Here is a 26,321-nt window from a genome sequence, read left to right on the forward strand (position 1 = left end):
TTCCTCAAAAAGTTGAAAATAGAGCTACCATATGATCCAGCAATTGCACTACTGGGTATTTACCCCAAAGATACAAAAGTAGGGATCCGAAGGGGTACGTGCACCCCAATGTTTATAGCAGCAATGTCCACAATAGCCAAACTGTGGAAAGAGCCAAGATGTCCATCGACAGATGAATGGATGAAGAAGATGTGGTATATATATACAATGGAATATTATGCAGCCATCAAAAGGAATGAGATCTTGCCATTTGCAACGACGTGGATGGAACTGGAGGGTATTATGTTGAGTGAAATAAGTCAAACAGAGAAAGACATGTATCATATGATCTCACTGATATGAGGAATTCTTAATCGCAGGAAACAAACTGAGTGTTATTGGAGTGGGGGGTGGGGTGGGAGGGATGGGGTGACCAGGTGATAGATACTGGGGAAGGTATGTGCTCTGGTAAGCGCTGTGAATTGTGCAAGACTGTTGAAGCTCAGATCTGTACCTCTGAAACAAATAATGCAATATATGTTAAGAAAAAAAAAAGAAGAAGAAGAAGGTGGGGGAGGGGAAGAATGAAGCAGGGGAAATCGGAGGGGTAGACGAACCATGAGAGACGATGGACTCTGAAAAACAAACAGGGTTCTAGAGGGGAGGGGGGTGGGAGGATGGGTTAGCCTGGTGGTGGGTATTGAGGAGGGCACATTCTGCATGGAGCACTGGGTGTTATGCACAAACAATGAATCATGGAACACTTCATCTAAAACTAATGATGTAATGTATGGGGATTAACATAAGAATAAAAAAAATTATCTCAGAAAGGATCATAGACAAATGGAAAATCTAAAACTATAAAACTTATAGAATAAAATACAGGAGACATCTTTATGACCTTGGTTTAGGTAAAGATTTCTTAGATATGACACCAAAAGTAAACCATAGAAGAAAACTGATAAATTGGACATTTTCAGCATTAAGAACTTCTGCTCTTCAGAAGACTCACTAAAAGAATGAAGAAGCGAACCATAGACTGGAAGAAAATTTTCACAAATCATTTATCTGATAAAGGATTGTATCTACAATATATAAATAACTCTAAAAATTCAATAATGAGAATATAATTAACCTTCTAAAAATGGAAAAATAAGGGGCGCCTGGGTGGCTCAGTCAGTTAAGTGCCTGCCTTCAGCTCGGGTCATGATCTCAGGGTCCTGGGATGGAGCCCCACCTCAGGCTCCCTGCTCAGCAGGGAGTCTGCTTCTCCCTCTCCCTCTGCTGCTCCCCCTGCTGTGCTCTTTCTCTCAAATAAATAAATAAAATATTTTTTAAAAATAGACAAATAATTTGAAAAATACTTCATCAAAGTAAGTATAGAGATGGCAAATAAGCACATGGAAATGAGACTCTGCTTCATTAATTATTAGGGAAATGCAGATTAAAACCACAAAAAATTAAAACCATTAGAATGGCTAAAATTAAAGAGATTGACTACACCATGTGTTGGCAAGGATGTGGAGTAACTGGAGCTCTTCTGTACTGTTGGTGGGGATGTAAAATGGTACAACACTTTGGAAAACAGGTTGGCAGTTCTTAAAAAGTTAAATATATACCTATCATATGACTCCATCATTCCACTTCCATGAGAAAAAGAGAATATCAATAAGATGAATTATAAATGAATATCCATAGCAGCTTTATTTGCAGTGCCAAAAACTGGAAACTACCTAAGTGTCCATCATGGACAAATGGATAGACAAATTGTAATATCTCTATATGATGGAATGAATCCTCAACAATAAAAACGAACAAACTCTTGATACATAAACAATATGGATGAATCTCAAACACATTCCACTAAGTGAAAGAAACCAGAAAAAAATAGATACTGTGTGATTCCATTTATATAAAATTCTTAAGAATACAGACTAATCTACAGTGAGAGAAGGCCAATCATAGGTTGTCTGGGGACTGGAGGTAGGAGACAAGAAAGAGTGTGAGAGGTGATTACAAAAGGGCACAAGGGAAGTTTTGGAAGGTAGATATGTTAATTATTTGGTTGTGATGATGGCTTCATGGGTATATGCATATTGTCAAAATTTATCAAAGTCTACACTAAATTACATCTGTGCAGTTTATTCTATGTCACTTACGCCTCAACAAAGCTGAAAAATTAAAAAGTCACAAGATTAAAAAAATAATAATAATAATAAACATGTTGTGCAGGTTGTTCCTTGCTCAGAGGAACCCTTCCAAGGGAGTGAAGAGGGTCTGAAATTCTGGGGTCATTTATCAGGAGGAAGGTGGGCCTTTTGTAATTCAGCCACCCAGAGGAATTCTCTGTGTATGTGTAATTTTTTCTTCAACAGATGTTGCCTTTTTCTAATTCACAGAAAAGTTCTGTTTGTGTTAGCAACAGCCTTGCCAAATCTACATGTAATCATCATCATAATTTTTTTATATTTCAATTTTATTTGATGGTAAGAAATGAATCCAGTGAGACTAGCAGAGTTGCTGAACTTAAAAGTTTCTGTACACATGAGAAAGCAGATCATAAAGATTCCTTAAAGTTAACAGAAAATATGAAAACCATTAAGTGATTGGGTTGTTATGCTTTTGTAAACTACATATTTCAACTTTAAATAATATCTGTTAACACTTGTTATAAAAGATAAGGAAATCAGCACATTTGTATCTTACCTTCTATGCCATTCCCCACACTTTTTGAATTATGTTTTTATATTATTATTTTGACATTGCCAGAATAAAAACCTGAGTGAATTATAGTTATAAAACTAAAACTATGTAAGACTGTGTAAATACCTTGATTCTGTATTTAAATGGACTCAGTGTTCACTACCCATCCTAGTTTCATGGTTTCTCCATCTCTGATAATTTTTCACTTCACTTCCTCTTGGTAGTCTTTAACAATTTGTATTTTTCAAGGAGGTACATTGGATGTTACTTGAACTCTTGCAATCCTATCTGTCATTTTTATACTTATAGAACAAGTTGATCAGGCATTTGGAGTCATATTTTACTTTCCTAAGACCTTTGTAAACAAATGTTCACTGCTTTTTGGCTTGAGTGTTTCCATCCAGATGCCTATATGATTCATGTAAGGGGCGATATCAGTCAGTTCACTGGCGTGTGACATTGCAGATTTTCCGGAGTACAGTGTATCCTATCAAGCAACAAACTTAAGTTTCTTTTATATCAGAAAACTTTTCTGCTACTGTTTGATTACTTGTTGTGTCCTTATTGTTGTTCTCTTCTCCAGAACACCAATTCTATGTATGTTAGACTTTTCTTTTTCTTCCATATTTATCCTCATATTCTTTACATAGTCATTTGTCACCTCGTCAGATTCTTCAAGCCTAAGTATCGGCTGTGTTTTCTGTCTAAACTTATCTTTTAGTTTTGTGGCTTCAGATGTAATTTTCATGTTGGCAACATTATTCTGTTTCTCTTCTATTTCAGTCTTAGGCTTTGCTGGCTGACTTTTAAGTAGTTTTATAATACATTGTTTTAATAGGTATATTTCTTTTTTTAGCTTAAAAACTTTTGAAGAGAGATCATGTGGTCTATAATTTCTTTGAAACGATGGAGAACTATCATTGTGAATTTTTTTGAATTCTTTGTGTAATTCATTTTGAGGTGCATGTTTGCTTGTGTTCTCACCGCCCTACTCCAAAATCCACCTCTCCACATATACTTTTTTTCTCACTTTCTTTGTAAATGTCCCTCGATGGTTCTTCTGTGATTGTTATTCATATTTGAATATGACATACTGATTTCAATGAATAATATAAAGCTAGGACTGAGGTGAAGGATGAACTGATGACTCTGCTTCTTATAATAAATACTCTGCTACTGAATCTGTTATTTTATTTGCCCTGGTGGAAAATCTCCTCTCATTTTTTGGATATTCTTGGCGAACTTCTTCAGTGAAGGGCCAGATAGTAAATGTCTTAGGCTTTGCAGGACATACGGTTTCTCTGGTAACTATTCAACTTGGCTGTTGTAGCTGGTTATGGACTGAATTGTGTCCCCTTAAAGTTCATAGATTGAAATCCTAACCCCCACTGTGGCTGTATTCGGAGATAGGGCCTTTAGGGAGGAAATTAAGATTAAGTGAGGTCATAAAGGTGAGGCCCTAATCTAATAAGACTGGTGTCCTTAAAAGAAGAGGAAGAGACACCAGGGATGTGTATGCACAGGGAAAAGACTATGTGAGGATAGAGTGAGAAGATGATCTGTGAGCCTAGGAGAGAGGCCTTAAGAGAAACCAACTCTGCCAACACCTCGATCTTAAATGTTTAGCTTCCAGAACTGTGAGAAAACAAATTTCTGTTGTTTAATCTGCCCAATCTGTGATATTTTGTTATGAAAGTTCTGGTAGACTAGTAAATAGCCTGAAAGCAGCCATAGAAAAGATGTAAACAGATAAACATGGTTGTGTTCCTATAAAACTTTATTCATGGATGCTGAAATTTGGATTTCATATAATTTTCTTGTGTCACAAAATATTATTATTCATCTGATTTTTTTTTTAACCACTTAAAAATGTAAAAACCATTCTCAGGTCATGGTAGAACAAAAACAAGCAATGGCTGGATTTGACCGGCAGGTACTAGTTGCAGTCCCTGTGCTAAAGGGAAGATTGATGCAGAATGAAGCCCAGTGAGTCACAAGCCTTTGTGTTCAAATCTGATAATTGGTTATTCCCCTCTGTCCCTCACCCTCACTTACCTCTGGGTGTAGAAGGTAATATGGCACGTTAGCCTGTGTGTCCTGGCCCACCTCTCCTGCCTTCCTTCCATGATAGGGCACTGCACACAAGAGCACTCCCTGCCTCTCTCCAACTCTCCTAGTACTGGTTGTTCTAATCAAAGGATGATTGGCTAGACCTTATACCATTGTGACACTTATTTTCAGAGAAGTCTGCATCCTGCTTGGAGTCTGAGGTTTTGGGCTGCTCTCAGCACCCTTGTTTTGGCAGAGCTTTCCACTGTAATTGACTTCTGTGTTTCATAGTCTGTGGTTTAGGCTTATGGCCATTTTCTTGTTTTATTGGGGTGGAGGGTTTAGGTTTTTTTCTTCTGTTTTCCATTATATCTCTGGTCTTTAAGGGACTGGAGTAGAGTAAAAGATCCTTTACACACACATCTTTGAACAGAAGCCAACCAAATGCTTCTGGGCAATAGGGAACGTGTCTTTTGTTCTCTGTCTTCCCAGAGCATAGCCCAGGGCTTGGTCCAGGATAAATATCTGCTGAATCACGAATCTCAGTTTTCCCTGTGAAATATTTCCCCACCTCTCCTATCTACACTGGGGCTATTCTCACACATGCCACCATCATCTCTTCCTTGGTGATTGCGCCAGTCTCCAAACTGGCCCCTCCCATTTGGCCTTGCTCCCCTTCCGTTCATCCCCCACTTTGCAGCAGGTGATGTTATTATATCATAAATCTGAGCATGCCACTCAAAGAGGTGCTCTTTATTCTTAAGGTCCAGAACCAGGCATATAGGAGGCATTCAATAAATATTTGTTAAATGAATGATTGTGGGGATCAGGCGCCTCAGGTCATTGAGTTATAGTATCCTCTTCGGCAGTTTATTAAATCTTTCTTTACAAACAGCTTTTCTGTTTGTAAATACCTGCTTATGACCATTAAACAAGAACAGAATAGTAGATGAATGTTTTAGTTTATGTCTGCCAAGAGGCAAATAACAAGTAGGATTAGACATGCAAGGGATTTATTGAGAAAGAGAGCAGGGAAAGGTGGGAAGAGCATCCATACAATATTGGGGGTCTGACATCTGTGGGAGGGGAAAGGGAAGGAGGATCGCAGTGCACTTCTGAGAAAGGTTTGGCCAGACCAATGGGAAATCCTGTAGCAAAGTCATCTACAGAGAGTGTCCTGTCTCTGGCTGGAAAGAGCCTATATCAATACCCCTACCAAGTTTATTCACTGGGTGAGAACAGCATTTGGGAAGTACAGCCTCAGCACTAAATGGGTGGTAGTTCCAGGGGGGCAACAGCTCCCTGAGCAGAAGATCAGAGTAGTGCATTTTTGTAACTACCACAAGTTAGGGACCCCTTTGAGTTAGGAGAAGAGGCATTAATTAAACACAAGGAAAAAAAAGAGCATCTTTCAGTTGTTCAAGGACTGTTTAGCTTGTGGGTTTCATATCATCAACTCATCAGCCGTGCCTTTTAAGTTTCTTCTTCCTGATATGTTCCTTTTATCCTTTTCACTACTCATCAACACCTTAACGTCAAGGATTCAGGAACAGAGAAACAAGAATTCAGGTCATTTTTTCGACAAAAGGCAGAGCCAAAAATCCCACCTCCCCCACTTTTTTTTTTTTTTTAGCCTTTTCCTTTCCTTTCCTTTCTTTCCTTTCCTTTCCTTTCCTTTCCTTTCCTTTCCTTTCCTTTCCTTTCCTTTTCCTTTCCTTCCTTTAATGGTACCATGTAGCAAAGCATTTATACGAGTGTTTTTGCCTAAAGATGATGTTAATTTATATTTTGGTAGATAATAATTTTAAAGTCCCAGACCTCCATTAACACAAACAAAAGTAGTGATACTGTATTATTTCTCCTATATTTCATCTCTTATTGGCATTTTATTAAACTATTGCATTTTCTGTGGCTTTCAAATTCAGAATGAAAAGGGTGCTCCAGAAAAGCCAAAATCATCAGTGTTTTTTCCATACCCAGAAGAAAACATGTTCTTAAGAGTCATTTTTATTTTTTTAAACACTTAGGATTTATTCAGGAAGTTATTTGAGCTGGGGCCGGGACAGAAGAGCAGACCATCCAACTTCTGACATTTTCCAGGGCTGTGTCCAGAACGTGGTGACCCAATTCTTCTCCATTGGCCTATATTAAGCTGAACATGTCAGGGCCTAAGTCATCAGGCTTATGAGATGTTTTGTTTTTTTAAACCAGAAAACCACTCTTATAAAGAAAATGAAGCATTAAATAAATTATGCCACTATAATTCTGAATAATCTTAAAAGCTGGCAGTACTGGTCTATAAAAATAATCTTGAAAGCCAAGGCAAATAGGCCTATGAAGCAATCAAACCCCGGGGTTGCCCAAGGAGGCTGGTCATGTGGTAACAGCTAAACCAAACTCTTGATTTTTATTTCTTACTTATGCACACCTAAAAGTAAGGTGGGGTTATGATTACTAAAGGACAGAATTGAGGTGTGATAGAATGACTTTTTTCCATAACTTCTTTAATGGTGGGCACTATTTTTAAAGTTAGAGATGAAACAATACAATAGTTGGAGAGAAAGATATTTTTATGTAGATACATATAAGTGTTCCATGTTACTTGTTTATTTAGAATGCATAGATTAAGCACATAATGTGCCCAATATTGTCCTAGATACTATGGATGAAAGATGGTACGCAATTTTTTTACTTTAATCTTTACATTCCTATGAAATCTGTATTACTATTTCCATTTTACATGTAAGGAAACTACGTCTCAGAAAAGTGAGAAAATTTGCCTAAGTCTATGTAACTAGCAAGAGTTGGATTCAAGTCTCAAATCCAATGTGTCCAACTCGTAAACCCATGAGAAATTTCTTTTTCTTTCTTTCTTTCTTTCTTTCTTTCTTTCTTTCTTTCTTTCTTTCTTTCTTTCTTTCTTTCTTTCTTTCTTTCTTTCAGAGAGAGAGAGAGAGCATGGGGGGAGGGGGCAAAGTGGGGAGGAGCAAAGGGAGAGGGAGAGAGAGAATCCCAAGCAAGCACCATACTCAGCATAGAGACAGATGTGGGGCTTGATTCCACAACCCTAAGATCATGACCTGAGCTGAAATCAAGAGTTGGATGCCCAACCAACTGAGCCACCCAGGCGCCCCTAAACCCAGCTCTATGTAATATACCATAATGCCTTAAAAGAAATAGAGAAAGGCAGGTCTTAATTTTCCAGTACTCACAATTTGTTCATCTTCATTAATGTGACACCTCAATGGACCAGGTCGCCCAAGGCAAAACCTGAAAACCATCCAAGATGCCTCTCTCCCTCCCTCTCTCTCCCTGCTCTTGATCCCCTCCTAACTATGATTCATGACTACCATGTCTTCATACATAGTCTAGTTTAGGTCCTTTTATTTCACTTGGTCTTGAGCTACTATAACAATCCCCTGATTTGTGCCCATCTCTTCTTCCCTCAGCTCATCTTTTCATGCTTCTTCCAGATTTACCATTATACAGTCAACTCTTTTGGAGTCAATATCACCCATAGAAGTCATTCCCAACTCCTTACTGTAGTATAAAAAATTCTTATTATCTAGCCCACTCCTATCTTTCTAATCTGTCACTTTATACTCTTCCCTATAACGACGTACAGCAATATCAGAGAACTTGCATTTCCCTGAACACTCATGCTCTCCTCTGCCACCTTCCATTGTATATGTTCTTCCTTCCCTCTGGAATTCCTCTCTCCCTCTTGTTTTTCCCAGTGAGATTATTCTTTAAGAGCCATCTTAAATATTACTCTCTATATGAACCTCCTTTGATTCTCTTCATGAGGTCCACTGCACCTTTCTCTATACAACCATTATGCCTTGCATACATCTATAGTGGTGTGCTTATTCCATAGGATAGCAGTCTTGTCATTATGGGGCTGTCTTCGGCTGTAGACTGGGATCTCATTCAAGTTGAGAATATAGTTTCATCCTAGTCCAGCTGGATTTCCAACAACATTACCCAAAAGTAGTGAAAGTCTTTTCACTACTAATGTTAAGGTGTTAAATGTTAACTTTAACATTTAACTTTTAACTTTAAATGTTAAACTGTACTTATCTAAGCTAGTTAATTCTGTATTGTAACTAATTCTTCACAGAATAGCATTCTAGTTGGCTTACATGTGTATGTCTTATATCTTCTTCTAGATGATCAAACTCTGGAGTGTTTTACTCACCCACAAATTGTCTTAAGGTGATCAGCCCTCTTGTAAAGCTAGATAGCCAGGACAACACACTCAAAGTATTTCTCACTGGGCCTATGATATTACTTGGCTAGGAAATCTGTGTTTAAATCATGAAACCAAACTCTTTTTATGATTATTAAATAATTCCAAACTAAATAAGGAGAAAAAAATGTTTGTTTTTGAGTTAATTAATTCATACTCCCATTTCTCCATTTCTGACGGATTAATTCATTGGCTTTGCATTCAGAGTTTTGTTGTTTTACTTTGAGTGTCTCATAACATAATATTATTACTCACAACATAATATGTTATTACTACCTGGTAAATGCTTGTGTAAGTATAGTCATTAGTTTTCAATTCTTCTAACAAAATTTAATGAAAACTCATAGGATATATACTTTATTGTATTGCATTGATGTTCCCAGATAAGTAGTGACATCTTCTAGAGGAAAGGGTAAAGAGCTGGTACGTTGGGATCAATGTGGGGACAGTCCAGGTCCAATGTCCAAGTTGGAACAGGACACTCAGTACAGGAGCTAAAGGGAGGGACACAGGAAGTCTGAGCAAGCAGGACAAGAAGATCCATATTTTTGGTTCATTGTCCAAAGACAAGAAGAGCATCTGGAGGTCTCCATGCCAGTCTAGTTGTCCCAGTAGCCTCATGCTCAGCTGTTGCTTTCATACAGGCTCCTAACAAAACCTGCCATGAATCGAAGGATTGGTCAACTTTGCCTAGCGAGACTGGTTATACACAAGATGGAACATTTTAGGTCCTTGTTTTGTTTTTTTTTTTTTCAGTTCTGGAAAACTTACTTCAAATATTTATCCAGATGCAAAATTCCTTGGATCATTGTTTAAAGTGAACTTTATTAACTAAACTGAATCCAGGAAAATTCTATAATCAGTTTTGTTATTAAGAAACTTAATTTTTATTTGATGCATTCCTTTCTTCCTTCATTTATTCATTTCTGGGACTTGGTCCAAATCTTATACAAAACATACACAGAAAGAGAGAAAACAAGTGGCCTCTTTATATAAACTAATCAAGAAGGAAATGAAGCCACCCAAATGTGGCTTATGCCATCTGTGGTCTGCGATAAATAGCAAAACTGCAGTCATGTTTTTTCTTTAAATGTTAACCATAAAATATAAAATCCTTTTTATTAACACCAGATGTCAAGAATGCTTATTAAAATGCCATGGTTTATTAAATAACATCATTTTAGACTCACTGGGCTAGTAAAGACTGTTTGGGTTTTTTTTTTTGCATTTAGATTAAACATCTAAAATTATGTATTACTTACTCGATCTATTCAAATATGTGAATACTAATATATATACACCAAAATTTAAATTTAGAAGTAGAAAGATTTATACATCATGGGTTGAACCAAAATGTTTTTAAATCTGCAAAAGTAGATTTTCACTTGGCTGTTATGTTTAAGATTTATTGAGATTTTTGTATGCACTGAAAATAAGCATTACTTTATGTATCTCAGGTCTAGAGGAAATCAAGGAAAATCAAATAAAAATAAAGAGTAGACCTAAAATTGTGTATTCTCTCTATCCTTTTTAGTGGCCTTTTCTTTGGCTTTCATTGCATAGGAAATTGTGAGGAAATCTATTAACTTCTGTTTCTCCACATACCCCACCAACTAAGAGTCACTTCAGTCTTTTCTCAACCTGAGTCAGAGAAGAAATAGCTTTGAGAATTAGGTAGAAAACAGTATATAGAATTTTTCAAAATAAAAAGTTTTGGAAACTTCTCTACAAGGCCATGCTTGGAATATTTTGAATTCAAATTTAAAGTCAATATTGAGAGGTTAGCATGGTGATAAAGGAACATTATATTTTCATTTTTTTTCCTTCATGAACTGATACTTTGGTTGAACCTCTCTCTAAGCAAGGCTCCTTAAAAATGACTCTGGAATTGCAGATTTTAATGCTTTGCATATTTTCTTTTCTCTTTCATTTTTATATATAGTTTGTAGATGACCTCTTAGGTAGTTAACATGAGGATTAGAAAAAGTTTTTTTGAGAGATAAATTCACCTACCAGTGTCAGTCAGCCTTAAATTATTTAGGCCAAAGTCAGTGTGTAATACTCACATCCCTTATGTTTGTCCAAGGGAACCAACTTTCTAGTGGTGATCTGGTGATTAATCATTGCTACTTAGACATTTTTCTGTGATGTTTAAATCAGGGTCACCTCTGAATATAACTTACTGAGTTTGAAACCAGCAGGTATATTCTGGACAAAGTAAAGAGCAAATAGTAAAATGGCTTACATGTTTACCTAAGAATTTATTTACTTTGGTATTTTATCTGTTGCTTTGGGTTTTGAAGGTTTACAATGAGGGCATTAGGAACAAATGTGCCCTTTGTGTTTCAGGAGCAGCAGGTGTTGAAATAACTTTCAGATTTCACTTGGACAGTAGTAGTTAATGTATTTATTGACTTGATTGATCATCATGTGCCCCAAGGACTATAGCCTCCCAATAAAAATTATCTGGATATTTTCATGGTTTTCTGGTATTGTTCTGTTCATTTAATCTGCATATTTGTCTATGTGGGCAAGGGATACATGTCTGGGTAAATTTGTTCCAAAAATCAACTGCATTTTAAATCCAGCCGTATCATAATTCCTAAAATGTTGTTATTCTTAGACTGTGTGAACATGGATTTATAATTACTATGGCTTTAGAGGTATTAAAAACTTAATACCTTCTGGGAGATCTCACCAAATGAAGCAAAAGACTCTTAAACTTAATTCAAAGGAATTTACTATTATTTATCCATGAGATAAGTCTAACAGTTCTAGAGTTCCTAATCTGCAGCTTTGATGATTTACCTTCCCCCAGCCATGTATACGACAGAGATTGTCAAGCACCCAGCATAATGCTAGAGATGTGTGTTTCTGTATATTGACAAAGCACTCAACAACTATTTGTTGAATGAAACATTCAGAGAAAAAACCCATTGGTGGTCTAGACACATTTAATCTAGCTAACCTGGCATCAGTGAATGACATCCCACATTCTGCTCCAAAGTGCACCCTTCTTTCTTATGTTTCTGAAGCTGACTATAAACTAATGGTAACTTTAGGGGAGTATAAATAATGATCTCCCAAGTTAATATCATTTCCTTTATTATCTGCCCATAAGTCACATTGTAGTTCTTAGAGATATTCTATCAATGTGATATATTGCTAGGGTCTAAAATGCTTCTACCCTATCATTTGGGTTTCCAAACAGAGAGGTTTGAGTCACAATAGAATATATGCACCTAGAGATTTTTATGTGTCTTTTTTAATTGTCAAAAAATATGCATAACATAAAATTTATTGTCTTAACCATTTTAAGTGTACACTTTAGTTGCATAAGTACATTCACATAGCCATGCAACCCTCACCAGAACTATTTTCATTTTGCAAAACTGAAACTCTGTACCCATTAAACAATAGCTTCCCATTTCCTCCTCCTTCAAGCCCCTGGCATCTAGTGATTTTTAATGAAAATTATTATGCTAAAATATTGCTGTATATCTATAAGAAAATATATCTTCACCATCACATTTGTGAATGTTTAGAACTGACATATTATAGAAAATACATATAAATAAATATCTATAATTAATAATAAATATATATTTATTTATTTATTTATTCTTTGCCACATCAGTTTTCCTGGGAAATGAATGTCCCTACCTCTGCTTCTAACTTTTCATGTACTATTTAAATGGTTATTGTGTTAGGGGTTCATTTTAAAATATCTCTAAAATCTTTGAACTTCAATAATATTTCCCAAATATATTCAGTTTTCAAGAGCACTAATTTTTGTTGTGTTAATTTCAGGCATTTAATTTCTACATTTTTTCTCATCATGACACTCAACATTAATATTTTTCATATTTCCATGTCAATTTATGTATTTATCAAATTCAAATTCTATATATCCTTTAATGTAACATTCTATATTTAGAACTAAATAATATTTAACCATACTCTTGTCAAATAGTCTGTTTTATCTGGGAATCCCAATTTCACCTGGGTTGCATTGATTTATTTTGGAATCAGGTAATCTTTCAGTTCTTCTGTGAAGGAGTAGCTATGTTAGCACTCAATCTCAAGGAGTGGCTGAGAAGGCCTACTTAATAGGTTTTGTTTTCTTTTTAAGCCCTCAGGCTGAAATTTCTCTGTAGTAATTGCTCATAAATGAGAATTTTTAAACAGTTGAGCTTGAATTCTACTGGGTTATTTCTTTGTGTGATGATTGAAACATTATTGTGCTATTTAGAAGATAACTTAATATAAGTTATTTTACTAATTTTATTCTACTTGCTATTCTAAGTCAAATAGTCATTAAATAAATTTGCTTCCAGACCAAGTCAGAACCATTTAAATATGCTATACTACTACTAAATAAATAAATAAATAAATTTATACTACCATCTGCAGTCAGGTTGGGTTCTTTCTAGAGCAGCAAGTAGTCACCTACTTGCTTTTCCCTGTGATGTGTGGAGAGAGCTTTTCCTCCTCAGTCTCACAGCATCTGAAGTTTTACCATTAGAGGTTCAGTACTTGGTGTTTGTTGTCAGATGTTACCCTTTAAAAAGCAAAGATCCTTGGGAAAAGTGACTCTTCTTATTGCCAGTCACCAACTCTTTTGTGGACTTGTTTTACCCAGGATAAATATGAGCAGGGGCATAGAAAAGGGTGAGAAAAAGAGAGAGAATAAAAAATGGGGTGGGTAGGAACTGAGGTATCAAGGACAAAGCTTTAACTGCATCAGTATTTTGCCTCCTTCATCCCTGACTCCTGTTGAGTATCATTTACTTGATGCTTTGAAAAAGTTAGTAAAATTTCAGTCTCTGTTTTTCAGAATTTCCTTCAGAAAAATCAACAAATGTTCATCATATGTCTCTTCTATACCACACTTGCTGCTCAGCACATCACATGAATTATTTTACTTACTCCTTAAAGCAACCCCATTGACTGACAAAGAAGTGAGGTTCAGAGAAATTTGGTAACTTTCGGAAGGTCGTGCAGCTAGTCACTGTCTTTCTGATTGCTAAGCATATGATCTTAAGCATATGATCTAAACTGTATTTATTCTTAGGATAATGGGGAGCAGTTTCACGAAGAGTGACATGATGAAATTGTATTTTGGAAAGATCACACTGGGTGTGAATAGTTTGGAGGGGAATAAGACTAGAATCCGGCTAGAAGTTAGGAAGCTATTGTAGTTATCTAAGCAAGACCTGAATGTTGCTCAGAGGTGGAAGTAGGAATGAAAAGAAGTAGATGGATTTAGGCAAGATTTGGGAGTAGGCATCAACAATTTAACTAGAAGGACAGGAAAGAGTCAAGGATGATCTTTGCGTTTCTGGTTTGAGCAACCGAGTAGGTGGTTGTTTTAGTCAGTTCAGGACGCTATAACAAAAATACCATAGACTATGTGTCTTAAACAACAAACATTATTTCTCAAGATCTGAAGGCTGGAAGTCTAAAAATGAGGCACTGGCAGATTCGGGGGCTAGTGAGAGCCTGTTTCCTGGCTTGCAAATGACCATCTCTTGCTGTGTCTTCATATGACAGAGAGAGAGCTCTGAGCTCTTCATCCCCTTAAGGGCACCACTCCCATCTTGGGGGATCCACTCTCATGACCTCATCCAAACCTAAATACTTCCCAAAGGCCCTACCTCCAAATACTTTCACATTGGGGATTATGCTTCAACATATGAATTTGGTGGGAGGCGGGGCACACAGTCAGTCCATAGCAATGGTGAAGCCATTCACTAAGATGGGAACACAGAAAAGGGATCAGTGTGAAGCTGGGTGTGTATGTGAGGGGGTGGGTAATGTTGAGCTTTGGACACATGGAGTTTGAGGTATCTGTGAAATGTTCCCAAGTAGATGTCCAGTAAAAGTTTCCTCTATTGGCCTGGAGCTCAAGGAAAGAGACTTGGTCTGAGGGTATAAATCTGGAGGTTATCAGAATATGGATGAAAAGTAGATGAGATCACCCTGGGAAAAGTGCAGAGTGAGAGGAGAAGGTCCTGAACAATGCCTGACAAAAGAAAATAAAACAAAAGTAAATGAAATCAATATATAAGAAGGGCACAAGCAAAAAAGGAGCCCACCAAGAAAATGAGAAGGAACAGGTAGGTAAATAGAAAAAACAGCAGGAACAGTGTGGGAGAACAAAAGCCCAGAAAGATAAATTCAGAAAGGAGGATTTCTCAGCTGCCTTGGCTGAGGGAGTGTTACAGAGAGAGAAAGTGGGGTAGGGAGTGGTTTTAGCACTAAGGAGGTTATTGGTTACACGAGGACAGTGGAGTAGAAGGCAAAAACTAGACTCCAGTCTTCTGGTTACTAAATGGACATAGGATAGTGTGAATTTTTATGTAGTCCAGAGAAAAACAAACTTAATACATTTTCCTTGTGAATAAATACTTTAATTATGCTTATTATTCTAAACAATTTATTCAGTCTAAAATCATTCAATCCTAATATCCTTGTGGCATTTTATTTTCATTTCTGGAGGTCATTCGTTCCTAATTTTACAATCTGATTTTTTTTTCAAACTTGATGATGTTATTTTTGATGAAAACAGTGTAATTTTGAGATATTAAGATAGTTGTGATTTTTTTTTTTTTTTTTTTGCAGGTGCTCTCTGACAAACGAAGCAAAGAGAGAGCAGGTAAGTCTCCTTGAAAAGATGTTTTACTCTATTTGCTTATCAAAGTTGTTTGAAGAGCCTTGCCCAGTCACTATAAATTTAAGCATGCTGTGAGTTTTGCTGAATAATCGATAGTCACAGTATGATGGAGTATGTCCTACATCTTGAAGACTGGATCAGTTCACTTAGTTTTTCACCAGGTGTCATGCAGCCCATATTATGGGTTTAATCTCCATTTTTTACAGTTGGTTTTACTCAGAAGGAAATACCTTTCCATAATCAATCCTTATCTTGAAACATGTACTATAAATTTAATAGGAACTAAATAAAACATTGCATCTATATGGAAACAACTGCTTAGAAGATGAGTCCTCTTGACAATAATGAAGGGTAGCAATTTTATTTGTATAGCTTCCATATTTGGAAATGTTCTGTGTAAATGATTATGTTTTGCATCTTATTTAGTCTCTTATTTAAATGACTACATAAAATAACAGCTAACCACTCCCTGAACCACCACTTCTTACCAACTGTGTAGTAGATGTTGTATTATTTGAACAGTTTTTTTATTTGAGCAATCCTTGTGGATACATCACTCTGAATCTTCTCATTTTTCCTTACTTCATTTGGTCATTTAAATGCTTATACAGAAGGAAACCACTTCAAAAACTTTGTGATTCCAGTATACTTTTCTTCTTATATTGAAGGTTATATGCTTTTAGAATAGTTCAATGTAAAATTGAAACTTCTTTTCTCTGAGTTTATATCTTTAAAGCCTTTTTCAAAAACTTTTAAAGTTTTTGAAATAATCTTGTCAAATAATGCCACTAATTATAATCTTCTAATGCTGCCCTCACTTGTATTGGTGACCCTCATTATTCCCATTTTTGAATGCTCCTTTTTCTTTAATTGTTGGAGAACCATTATTCAGAAACCCAAAATCTCAGCTTCAGTTGAAATTGGACCAACATCAGCAATATAGTCATCTGCTGTGCTATCTCTTAGGGAGATTTGCAAGGAGACCTTTACACTGGACCACCAGGCAAAGTGACTGGCTGGAACTTTGTAACAAAAATGTCTTTAGTGAGGGCGCCTGGGTGGCTCAGTTGGTTAAGCGACTGCCTTCGGCTCAGGTCATGATCCTGGAGTCCCGGGATTGAGTTCCGCATCGGGCTCCCTGCTCGACGGGGGGTCTGCTTCTCCCTCTGACCCTCTCATGCTCTATCTCATTCTCTCTCTCAAATAAATAAATAAAATCTTTAAAAAAAAAATGTCTTTAGTGAGACGGCTGGGCCCACCAGCTGTGCCACTAAAACCAGCAAACAGAATTTGCTCCTGCCCTTCGGCGAAATACTTGTAGCATCAAGTATACATAATATATTCACTTTTTATATTTGAGACTTTAACAGTACTGAACTCTCAACCACCCAACACCTGAGTGGGAAATAAACAAAGCCCTTTTTCAAGATCGTGTGGGTGTGTCCCAATAGTAAGTTATGCCGTAAGTAGGACGCTCTGTGTTTCATCTCTCTTGCTGAAATTCCAACCTAAATTCAAGGAGTTGATACTACATTCAGGTCAGCAAAGAATGTGCTTCCTTCCAGAAATGACCAAATGAGGGATTGACACAAATGAACAGCATCTGAAGTTTTAGACAAAGTGTTTCCCCTGGAGATTTGGTAACTAGAATATGTTTGATCTATTTTCTTTTTATCATAAGCATATCCAACTTAGGATAATTTCCATCATGTAAAAGCTACAGTTAAGGGAGTAAAAAAACAAACAAACAAACAAACAAAAACTGCAATTAACTCCTGGCTAGAAATGACAAGTAGCTTTCTAACAAATCTCCAACGAGGAAGTTCAGCTTTGGTGGCCCTGATGTGGTGAGAAGTACCAGATTGGATGTGGAGCTTACCTACGAATATTCAGGTATCATATAGTGAGGGTTCAATCGACCAGAAACTACATTTTTAGCTGCTTATCCATTCCTCCAGCTAGTGTTTCATTTTGACAGAAATAAAAAAAAAAATTGAATAGGCAAGCAGGCCAGCAGAAACTAGAAAAGAGTCAAATCAATTCTCACATAAATATTTATGGAAAGTACTCTGGGAGTAGGAAATATTGGTGAAGGATGTCTGAGAACAATTTTTCTGCACATGTAAATCAGAGGAGAATTTTTGAAGCCTAAGTCAAATTTCCATGCGAATGTAAAACAGTCCATAAATTTGGTTTTTTTCAGTTATAGTTGTCCTCTTTTTTTTTCAATCTCCTCTTTCAAATTAAATTATTTTCACAATTTAAATTTTTAATGATTGTTCCTTCCTGCCATTTGTAAAATGTGAAATGTGCTCCCCTCGCTTCTAATTTGGCTCCCTATAATGGTTTCTTGATTGGAGTATCTGAGAGCTTCTCTCTGTATGTATGTTTTACCTAAGATGTAATAGGGTAGCCAGATGGAAGACCTATTGGTGGTTGCTTAATATATACAGATGTAAGGTGTAATGTGAAATTGGAGAAGGACATGACTGTGAGCCAACTTCTCTGTTTGCCCTTGTAAGGTGACTTCTGATGCTTCTTTCTTGTATGTTAAATGGCCTGATCCTCATTTCCTCTGGTCTTAGACACTGGTGAGGGATAAATGTAGAGCCCAATGGAATAGTGATCTCAAGCAGAAAAGCTGAAGTACAATGATACGGTCTAAAGGCCAGCCATTGTTATTGCTTTTATTAATAGATTAAGAGAGAGTGTCACAAGATAGACACACTCTTTTCCTAAGTAGTTTAAACTGTTCACCAGGGCCAAGATATCTCAGCCTAGTGAAGGAAGAAATATTTACTATGGTAACAGTGCAGCAAATTCTCTGAGTTCTTGCCTATCATGCTGTGGTCCTTGTTGGATAAAAAGTCAAAATAGAAATGAATGGTACAAAAAAAAAAGAGAAAGAAATGAATGATACATATTAAGGTATGGATTCCATAATGGAATGAAAATTTACCTTTGAAAAGTGAATATAAATGTTCACAAATATATACATACTTTAAAAATTAACCCAATAGTTATGGTTGACTTAATCTGTCCTTAAATTTAGTTTCTCATTGTATGTATTTTTCATTTCTTTAAATTTGTAAATGGGATACCAAAGCCAAATTCCAGCAGTCCTCACTATCAAGAATATTTGAATCTTGCACAGATTTGCTATTCTTAGTATATATCATATATATATATTGCTTCAAGATTGTAATAAATTTCTCTTCCATATAGAAAACAATTTTAAAACCTAAGGAAAATAAGGTCACTTCTGAAGAAATCACTTGCTTTTTTTTTTTCTCAGTAATTTCACTAGGGCAACAGGGATAACTCCTCTAAGAACAGTTTCAAAAGCAGCTTTGTGACCATAACTCTTCATCCTTCCTGCAATACTGTAATTATTACTTTCTGCCTTCTCAGCTTCATTGTGTTATGGTGTTTTGTTAGGCCTATTATCAAGATTATGAAGGATTTGTCACAAACAGAATTTCATAGGTGTTGGAGATACAGAGTATGTGTGGAGCTAAAAGTATGGCCAAACCAATGATTACAAACAAAAGCAAAGTGTACATATTGTTCTGTTTCACTGGAATTTAATCGTAATGACAAATGCCTGAGCTCAAGAGATTCCTGGTACCCCTCAGCAATCCGAATTGGAAACTGTAACTTCTTTTTAATTCATCAAGTGTACATTGAATATCTGTCTCTGGCACTATGCAAGATATTAGCAACACAAAGATAAATAAGATAAAATTATCCCTCCTTCAAGAGATTCACCTACCTTAAATCCTCTCAAGATTTCTGCAGTGAAACCAATGCTTTTCAGTAAATGTGTTACTAACAAAATTTATAATAATTCAATAAGTTTTATAATTGTGATTTCCTATGTCTGGATAAAGAGAAACAATTACCATTTTGTGGCAGAATGCCCACATGAGGCAAAAGGAAAGCATCAGAGTGTGCTGAGAGGAACTTTAGTTTTATTTTATTTTAGTGTGAATCTCTATCTTGAGTTGCAAGTGCCTCATAAGCGGTATATAAATCTAGCTATATAATCTTTCCCTCTATATTTGAGTTATACCAGTTTATTCTGAACACTTAGTTATAGCCCTTGCAAGCTGCTAACTTAAATATAGAGGGGTGAAAAGAGAGTGATTTTTATCTGCCATTCGTACATCTTGCACCTGGCATTCAAGGTCCCCACTACAATATTTACCAAATATTTACCAAAAAGCCCTGAATAGCAAGGAGTCAGGGAAAGTGCCAAGCTAGCAAATATGAAATTTGTTTTACCTGAGGAATTCAGATGACTTTTGCTTTGCTGTTTTCTCTGCTTCAAATGCTCATCCTTAAGTCTTCTTATGGCTGTGTCCTTATTATCCAACTTACATGCCACCTGCTTTTAAAAGCCTTCTCTGCCCACTCTATCTAAAGAGGTTGGCTCCTTCTCCACAGGTTTCTGTCTCTGCAATCTCTTTGTTTCCTTCACAGCACTTGTCAAAAACTGTAACTTCTTTCCTCCCTCCATCCCCCCCTCCCTCTCTCCCTCCCTCCCTTTCTTCTTTACCACTAGACTAGAAACTCCATGTCTTATTTATTATTTTATCCCTTGCACCCATCAGACTGCTGTTTCATAACAAATGCTAAAAAAAAAAAAATGTTGGCTAAATGAATCCCTGAATAAATCTTTTATATTAATATAATTATATGCCATCCAGAAAAGTATATGCAGCAGGATGACCATCATGTTTATCCAGTGGCTTTGTGACACTCTTGGCACATTGCTAAGTACCAGTTTGAAGAGGATAAGTGTGGGACATTAAAGGAAGATAGAGGATCAGTATTTATTGAGTGTCTTTTATGTGCCAGGCAAGCATTATGATACATTCCTTATGAATATTCATTCATTCAATCCTCAAAAATCCCTACAACATAGGAGGTATTGTCCTCACTTTACACATATAAAAAAGTAAGGATCAAGGAAGTTGAATTGCTCAATGAGTGTCTACGTTGGAATTTTAACCTGGTTCTATTTGATTTTCAAGACCATATACTTTTCACTAAACATACTTTCCAAGGAGTATAGTGTGGGGGGACGGTGGGGGTGGGTGGGAGGAGGTGGTATTGCTAGTTGCTATGGCTTGTCTGTCCATAACCTTCAACTACTCTGTTTTATGTACACATAAATTTATTGAGCAGACATTGTATTTCATTACATAATGAGCACAATGAAGAAAAAGTGTCTCCTTTCAAGGAGCTCACAATTAGTGGGGAAGAGAATAAATAAACAGAATACATAGAAGGAAAACACATAGATATTTTCTATTACATTTATATTTCTGCTATTATTTAGAATGTAAATAGGCCAGGGACATAAGCAGGATCCTTAAAATCAAGGAAACATTATTTTTGCAAATATGATTAGAGAACTTTTACCTAAATATCCCCTAATAAGTAGCAATGTTTTTTTAAGAGAGGAATGCGTTCTGGAGACCAAAACCAAAGCAAAGCAAGATGTTTGGTCTTACTGTTGCTGTTGTTGCTTCTAAAGTGCCTTTGGAGGAAACCAGACCTGAGCAAACCCTAAATGATGAAAGATGAATCAGTACCTGGTTTCTTCCTTTTGTGGTCCTCTAGGAAATGAAGCAGGCTCTTCTAGAGGATGAGAGATCTTGCAAAGATGAGATCATGACCCGAAAGCTGAAAAGCAGAAAGCAATTACAATACTTGGTAGCTAATTTGTTGTCAACAGGGAAAGAATATTATCTTGTTATAAGAATTCTTCTTTGATATAATCAATAATCTCTTCAGTCAGAAACACTGGCATATCAATTTGTTTTGTTGCTCAATACCATTTATTGCAAAGAATAGACCTTAGCTGAAAAACAGCCTTTTAGCCTTATGTCCTATTTATTTCGTGATCTGAAAGGAAAAGATTAAAAATTTCTATTCAATAACAACATGACTTTATTTATGTGCTGTCTAAAAAGCAGGTCTTTCCACTTTTACGTACAGCATATTGATTCCTTAAATAATGTAAATTTAATGTTGAAAATAAAATATTTTCATTCTGTGGTTCTACAATCTACCCACAACTTGTAAATAGATTTGTGATTAGTTGATGTTTATTTTTATTGTTCTTGAAAGAGCAATCCCTGTAAAAAGTGTGCCAAAGAAAATACTAGAATTAAAAGGCAGCCATAATTTTGTCTTTGAAATTGCCTTTTATAAGTATGTTAGCCTCAAATATATAATCTTGAATGTATCATATACCATTATTTTCATTGTAATTTTAATATAAATATAGTCCCATGGAAAAATTTCAATCATATTGACTACAGCATTGGTACAGATGAGTAACTTTGATATATGTTTATTTCTAGCAACTAATTCAGTCTTTGGAAGTACTGGAAGGTCTAAATGATTTCTGGTAGGCTCCAGTTTTTTTGTGAAGCTACCCTTTCCTCTAGGGAGCCCTGTAATTATCCTGTTGAAAAGGTGGGCCCTTTTATGAAGCATTGCCCTAACCCAAAGAGCTAAGCATTCACTTTAAGAAAAAGGAATATTTTGCCCCACACAATTTTGTACAGAAGCTAGTTATTGAATACTATTCAATTAAATCCTGCTAATTTATATTTATACCTTTTGTTAACATCCTCCTCTAAGAAAGGAACAAAGATTCTAAAATTACATTAGAATATGCACACCATCACCAAAAGCTACCAAGTAATTTTGGTTCCTCTTTTTTTTGGCTCTCTGTCAGCATCAGAACCTTCTATCCCAGAACCTTCCAACACTGGAAACAAGGTACTACCTCTCCTCCCCTCCTCTTTATTTGCCAGAGCCTTAACCACACCCCCACCCTCACCGCCACCCCACCCCCATTCACTGAGCACACCCTGTTTTCACATTTGGGAGACATGAAGACAAGATATTCCCTGACTTCTCTCCCTGGCAAATTCCTCTTCACATTCAAGAGGCAGATCAGAAGCTAAACCCTCTGTTGAATTTTTCCTTAATCCCCAAGCAGAGTTAACCAGTCACAGACACTTTATGATGCTCTCTGCTATGGCTCCTATAAAATTCTGTAACTCCCACTGTAAGCTCCTTGTATCACTGAAGTTTTGTCAAATGAATAAATGAATGAAATAAGTATTCATTTTATATTTGTAACAACCCCATGAGGTAAGGATATAGTTATTTCCTTGATTTTACAAAATAGGCATTAAATGATTACTAGGTATGAAATGATTCATCAAAGTTTATGCATCTCCTAACTGGTAGACTAAGATTGAAACTTTAGTCAAATAATTTTTCTCGCACACTAAGTATTGAGTTTCATTTGTTTGTTGTTTTGCTTTTGTTCTTCAACAGTTTTTTTTTTCCATGACTCGATTTTAAGGTTGGTTATTTGAAAACAAATATGGTTCTGAACAGTGTTGCCTAATAGAACCATAATGCAAAATGCAAATGTGAGCCAAATATGTCATTTGAAATCTATTTAAAATCATTTAAAAAATAAAAAGAAACAGGTGAAATCAATTTTAATAACATTTTATTTAGCCCATATCTCCAAAATATTACTTCAGCATATAACAAAAATTAAAACTATTAAGGAGATACTTCACTTTTTTATATTAAATATTTGTAACCTGGTGAGTATTTCACACTTTACGGTAGATCTCAATTTGGACTAGTCACACTTCTAATGCTCAGTAGCCACATGGGCTGGTGTAGTTCTACTGTATTGGACAGCACAAGTTGTAACATCTTTTTATAGGTCACTCTGCAATTTGATATTGATGTGGTCCTGTGGAGAGCAGTATTGGGTGAATCAATCCCAAATGGTGAGAAAGGGGAGATCATCGTGGCATAGCTAGCGAAAATCAGTAAGCCACCAATGTGAGTTATAGTGTCTTTTCCTCCATCATTTTGATTTGAAATACTTGTAGGAATTATTGATTTCCTTAACAGATTCATTGAAAGCACTCCTGCCTTCCTCTGCAATTCAAAATATTTTTATGTTTTATTTTTCTTAATGCAAAACTAAAGAACACTGTTCTTTTTGGAGACAGAACATGTGGGCATTGGAGACAAAGAGGCTGAAGTGTGAGTGTGGGCCTCTGTCCCTTCCTGGCCTCCTGATCAAGGCAAGTTACTGAACTGTTTCAGCCTCATTTTCCTCATCTGTGACCATAAATTACAACATACCTATTTGACACAATTATTGTGAGGGTTATATGAGATAATAGATGGAAAGTTCTGAGTATGGTGCCTGCTTGTGACCAATACATGGTGGTTATTCCTGGCATTATTATTATTAATAATAATAGCTCTATATGAAGTTCTTATAATCACTTCTAGCTACAACATATTTACTGAGGACCCAAATGATGAATGATAAAGCATTTTAATGGTGAACAGAGGTCTATAAAGTGAGAATAGAGCGAGCAGCCAAGGTTCTCTTTTAAGATATCAAAGCTTATTCTTTATGTATTATCTTGGCTAAATCACATTCTGTTTTCTTTGATATAAAATGTGAAAAGTGTTTTGTTACAATAATAACAGTACAGTGACCACTTAATATAACAAATACTTCATAAAAAGTTTTATAACAAATAAGTATACTGAATTTACTATTCTGAAAGGAAATTTATAGATAGCAAATACCTATAATTTCAAAAACCAATACAATGACTTAAGTGTAATAAGTGAAATAAAAATGCAAGTAATTAGTATTTAGTAATCTTATATATTTAATATATATACATTTAATATATAAGATATATTACATATTTTAATATATAAGATATATTATATATTTAATAGATAAGATATATAAGATTCAGGTTGACTGCATGAGAAGATATAATGAAATAGTCCAACACTCATAATGAATAGTTTTGGATTTAAAAAAAGTAAAAATATGAGAAGCCATTTTATAGAATTGTTATGGGAAAATGAAGGAATGGACATAAGGGTAAAATCAGAATAATTCTTATAAGTGTGTGATAAAAGGCAAGAGAAAATAACCTTAACTAAAGTAAAGATTAGATACCAAGACAAATTGTTGACTGTTAATATGGGGAAAATGAGAAAGCTTGATATTCTTGCAAATGAGCTGGACTTTATTAATGCATGGTCTCACAATAATTAATTCCTTGTGTTATAACATAGGGCAGGGTAGGAACTGTCAACCTTAAAAATAAAATAGACAGTAATTTTACCAGCAAGATGAGTTTACTGGGAAATAGCAGAGGAATTGCAATTTGGGACATGCAAGCTATGGTGAGCCATAGTCAAGTCCAAAGAGACAAAGGGAAGGTCAGCTTTTATTATGTTTTAAGAGGAAATTGAGGAGGATTGTTTTAAACAAAAGTTCTTTGGAGAAGAACAAGAGTTCATGGTTGAGACGGTTTCTTATTGGCTGCAAATGGTGGTAGTGTGTTGTTGCTGGGGCAGGGAGGGATCTTCCTTCTTTTCCTTAAAAGCAGGAGATGAAGTTCCTATTTGAAAAATGTCCTCCATTCTCATGATAATTTGTATCTTTCTACTTTCTGTTGGTTATGGAGGCTGCAATGAGTGGTACATTTGTGAAAACTTCTTGCGGGGCTTCTCGACTCCATTTTATTTTTTTATTTTTTATTTTTTTAAAGATTTTATTTATTTATTTATTTGAGAGAGAGAGAGAAAAAAGAGAGGCAGAGGAAGAGGGGGAGAAAGAATCTCAAGCAGACACCACACTGAGCATAAAGCCCAATGTTAGGGCTCAATCCCGTGACCCTGAGATCATGACCTGAGCCAAAATCAAGAGTCTGATGCTTAACTGGTTGAGCCACACAGGCACCCCATTTTTTATATTTTTAAGATTTTTTAAATAATCCCCACAACGAATGTGGGGTTCGAACTTACAATCCTGAGATCAAGTCACATGCTCTACTGAGCCAGCCAGGTGCCCTTGACTCCATTTTAGATGAGTTTTCCTTTATTTATTTGCACAGAACAAAGTATCACCAAAAACCTATCTCCTTTCTTGAAATTCCACCATGTGTCAATGCATACACTCAGTCTCATATTTAAAAAGACACTACAGATAACTTCCTTCCATAAGCAACAGAATATCGAGGAGGGATTAGAAAAAGAAACTCTACTACAAGAAATTGTGTAAGTTGTGTATGAGAACAGTGTTGAAAGCCTAAGTAACTAAAAAGTAAATTGTTTAAATATAAATGGTCATATTTAGCATTTTAAAATAAGGTTAAATAAGACTCAATATCAGTCTTCCCACAATTTACATGGTAGTTTAATTGCTGGAAAATTCAGTGTGTATTAAAATCGTGTCAAAACTATTTCATCTGTGTCTAAAATGGAATTAGGGTTTAGTTTCAGAGAAGCTCAGGTAATAGGTGGCAGGAGATTTGGAACTCATGTTAAATGCAGAGCAATTCTTCACTGTGCAGTCCTGTCCTATGTTTTTTTTCGGGATGCTCACTAAATTCTAGCAGAAGTTCCCCACCGTTGAAGTAAACAAAAAATGCACTCACCTCACTTTTTTCCCAAGGGCATCCATACTAGTAGATGTAGGATCTCCATTGAGAAGCGCTGGCTTAGAGAGGAAGAGCAGCCTTGCATTTGGGACTTCCCGTGCAGGTGCACTAAGCTAGCAACATGACT

At 35.9% G+C, this 26,321-nt stretch overlaps 1 protein-coding gene across 4 annotated transcripts in view; it reads left to right on the forward strand.

The window, feature by feature from the left end:
* STARD13 (StAR related lipid transfer domain containing 13) overlaps positions 1–26,321 on the forward strand; it is a 521,208-nt gene that overhangs the window by 186,411 nt on the left and 308,476 nt on the right. For all 4 annotated transcript variants that reach the window (XM_064586208.1, XM_064586209.1, XM_064586211.1 and 1 more), the window contains one exon: positions 15,605–15,638. In XM_064586208.1, coding sequence (XP_064442278.1) covers positions 15,605–15,638 — 34 coding nt within the window. The remainder of the gene's footprint in view (positions 1–15,604; positions 15,639–26,321) is intronic.

The sequence above is a fragment of the Mirounga angustirostris genome, unplaced genomic scaffold (assembly GCF_029215605.1).
Source record: "Mirounga angustirostris isolate CCGP_5_RB_7025 unplaced genomic scaffold, mMirAng1.0.hap1 SCAF_3, whole genome shotgun sequence".
Taxonomy (NCBI): domain Eukaryota; kingdom Metazoa; phylum Chordata; class Mammalia; order Carnivora; family Phocidae; genus Mirounga; species Mirounga angustirostris.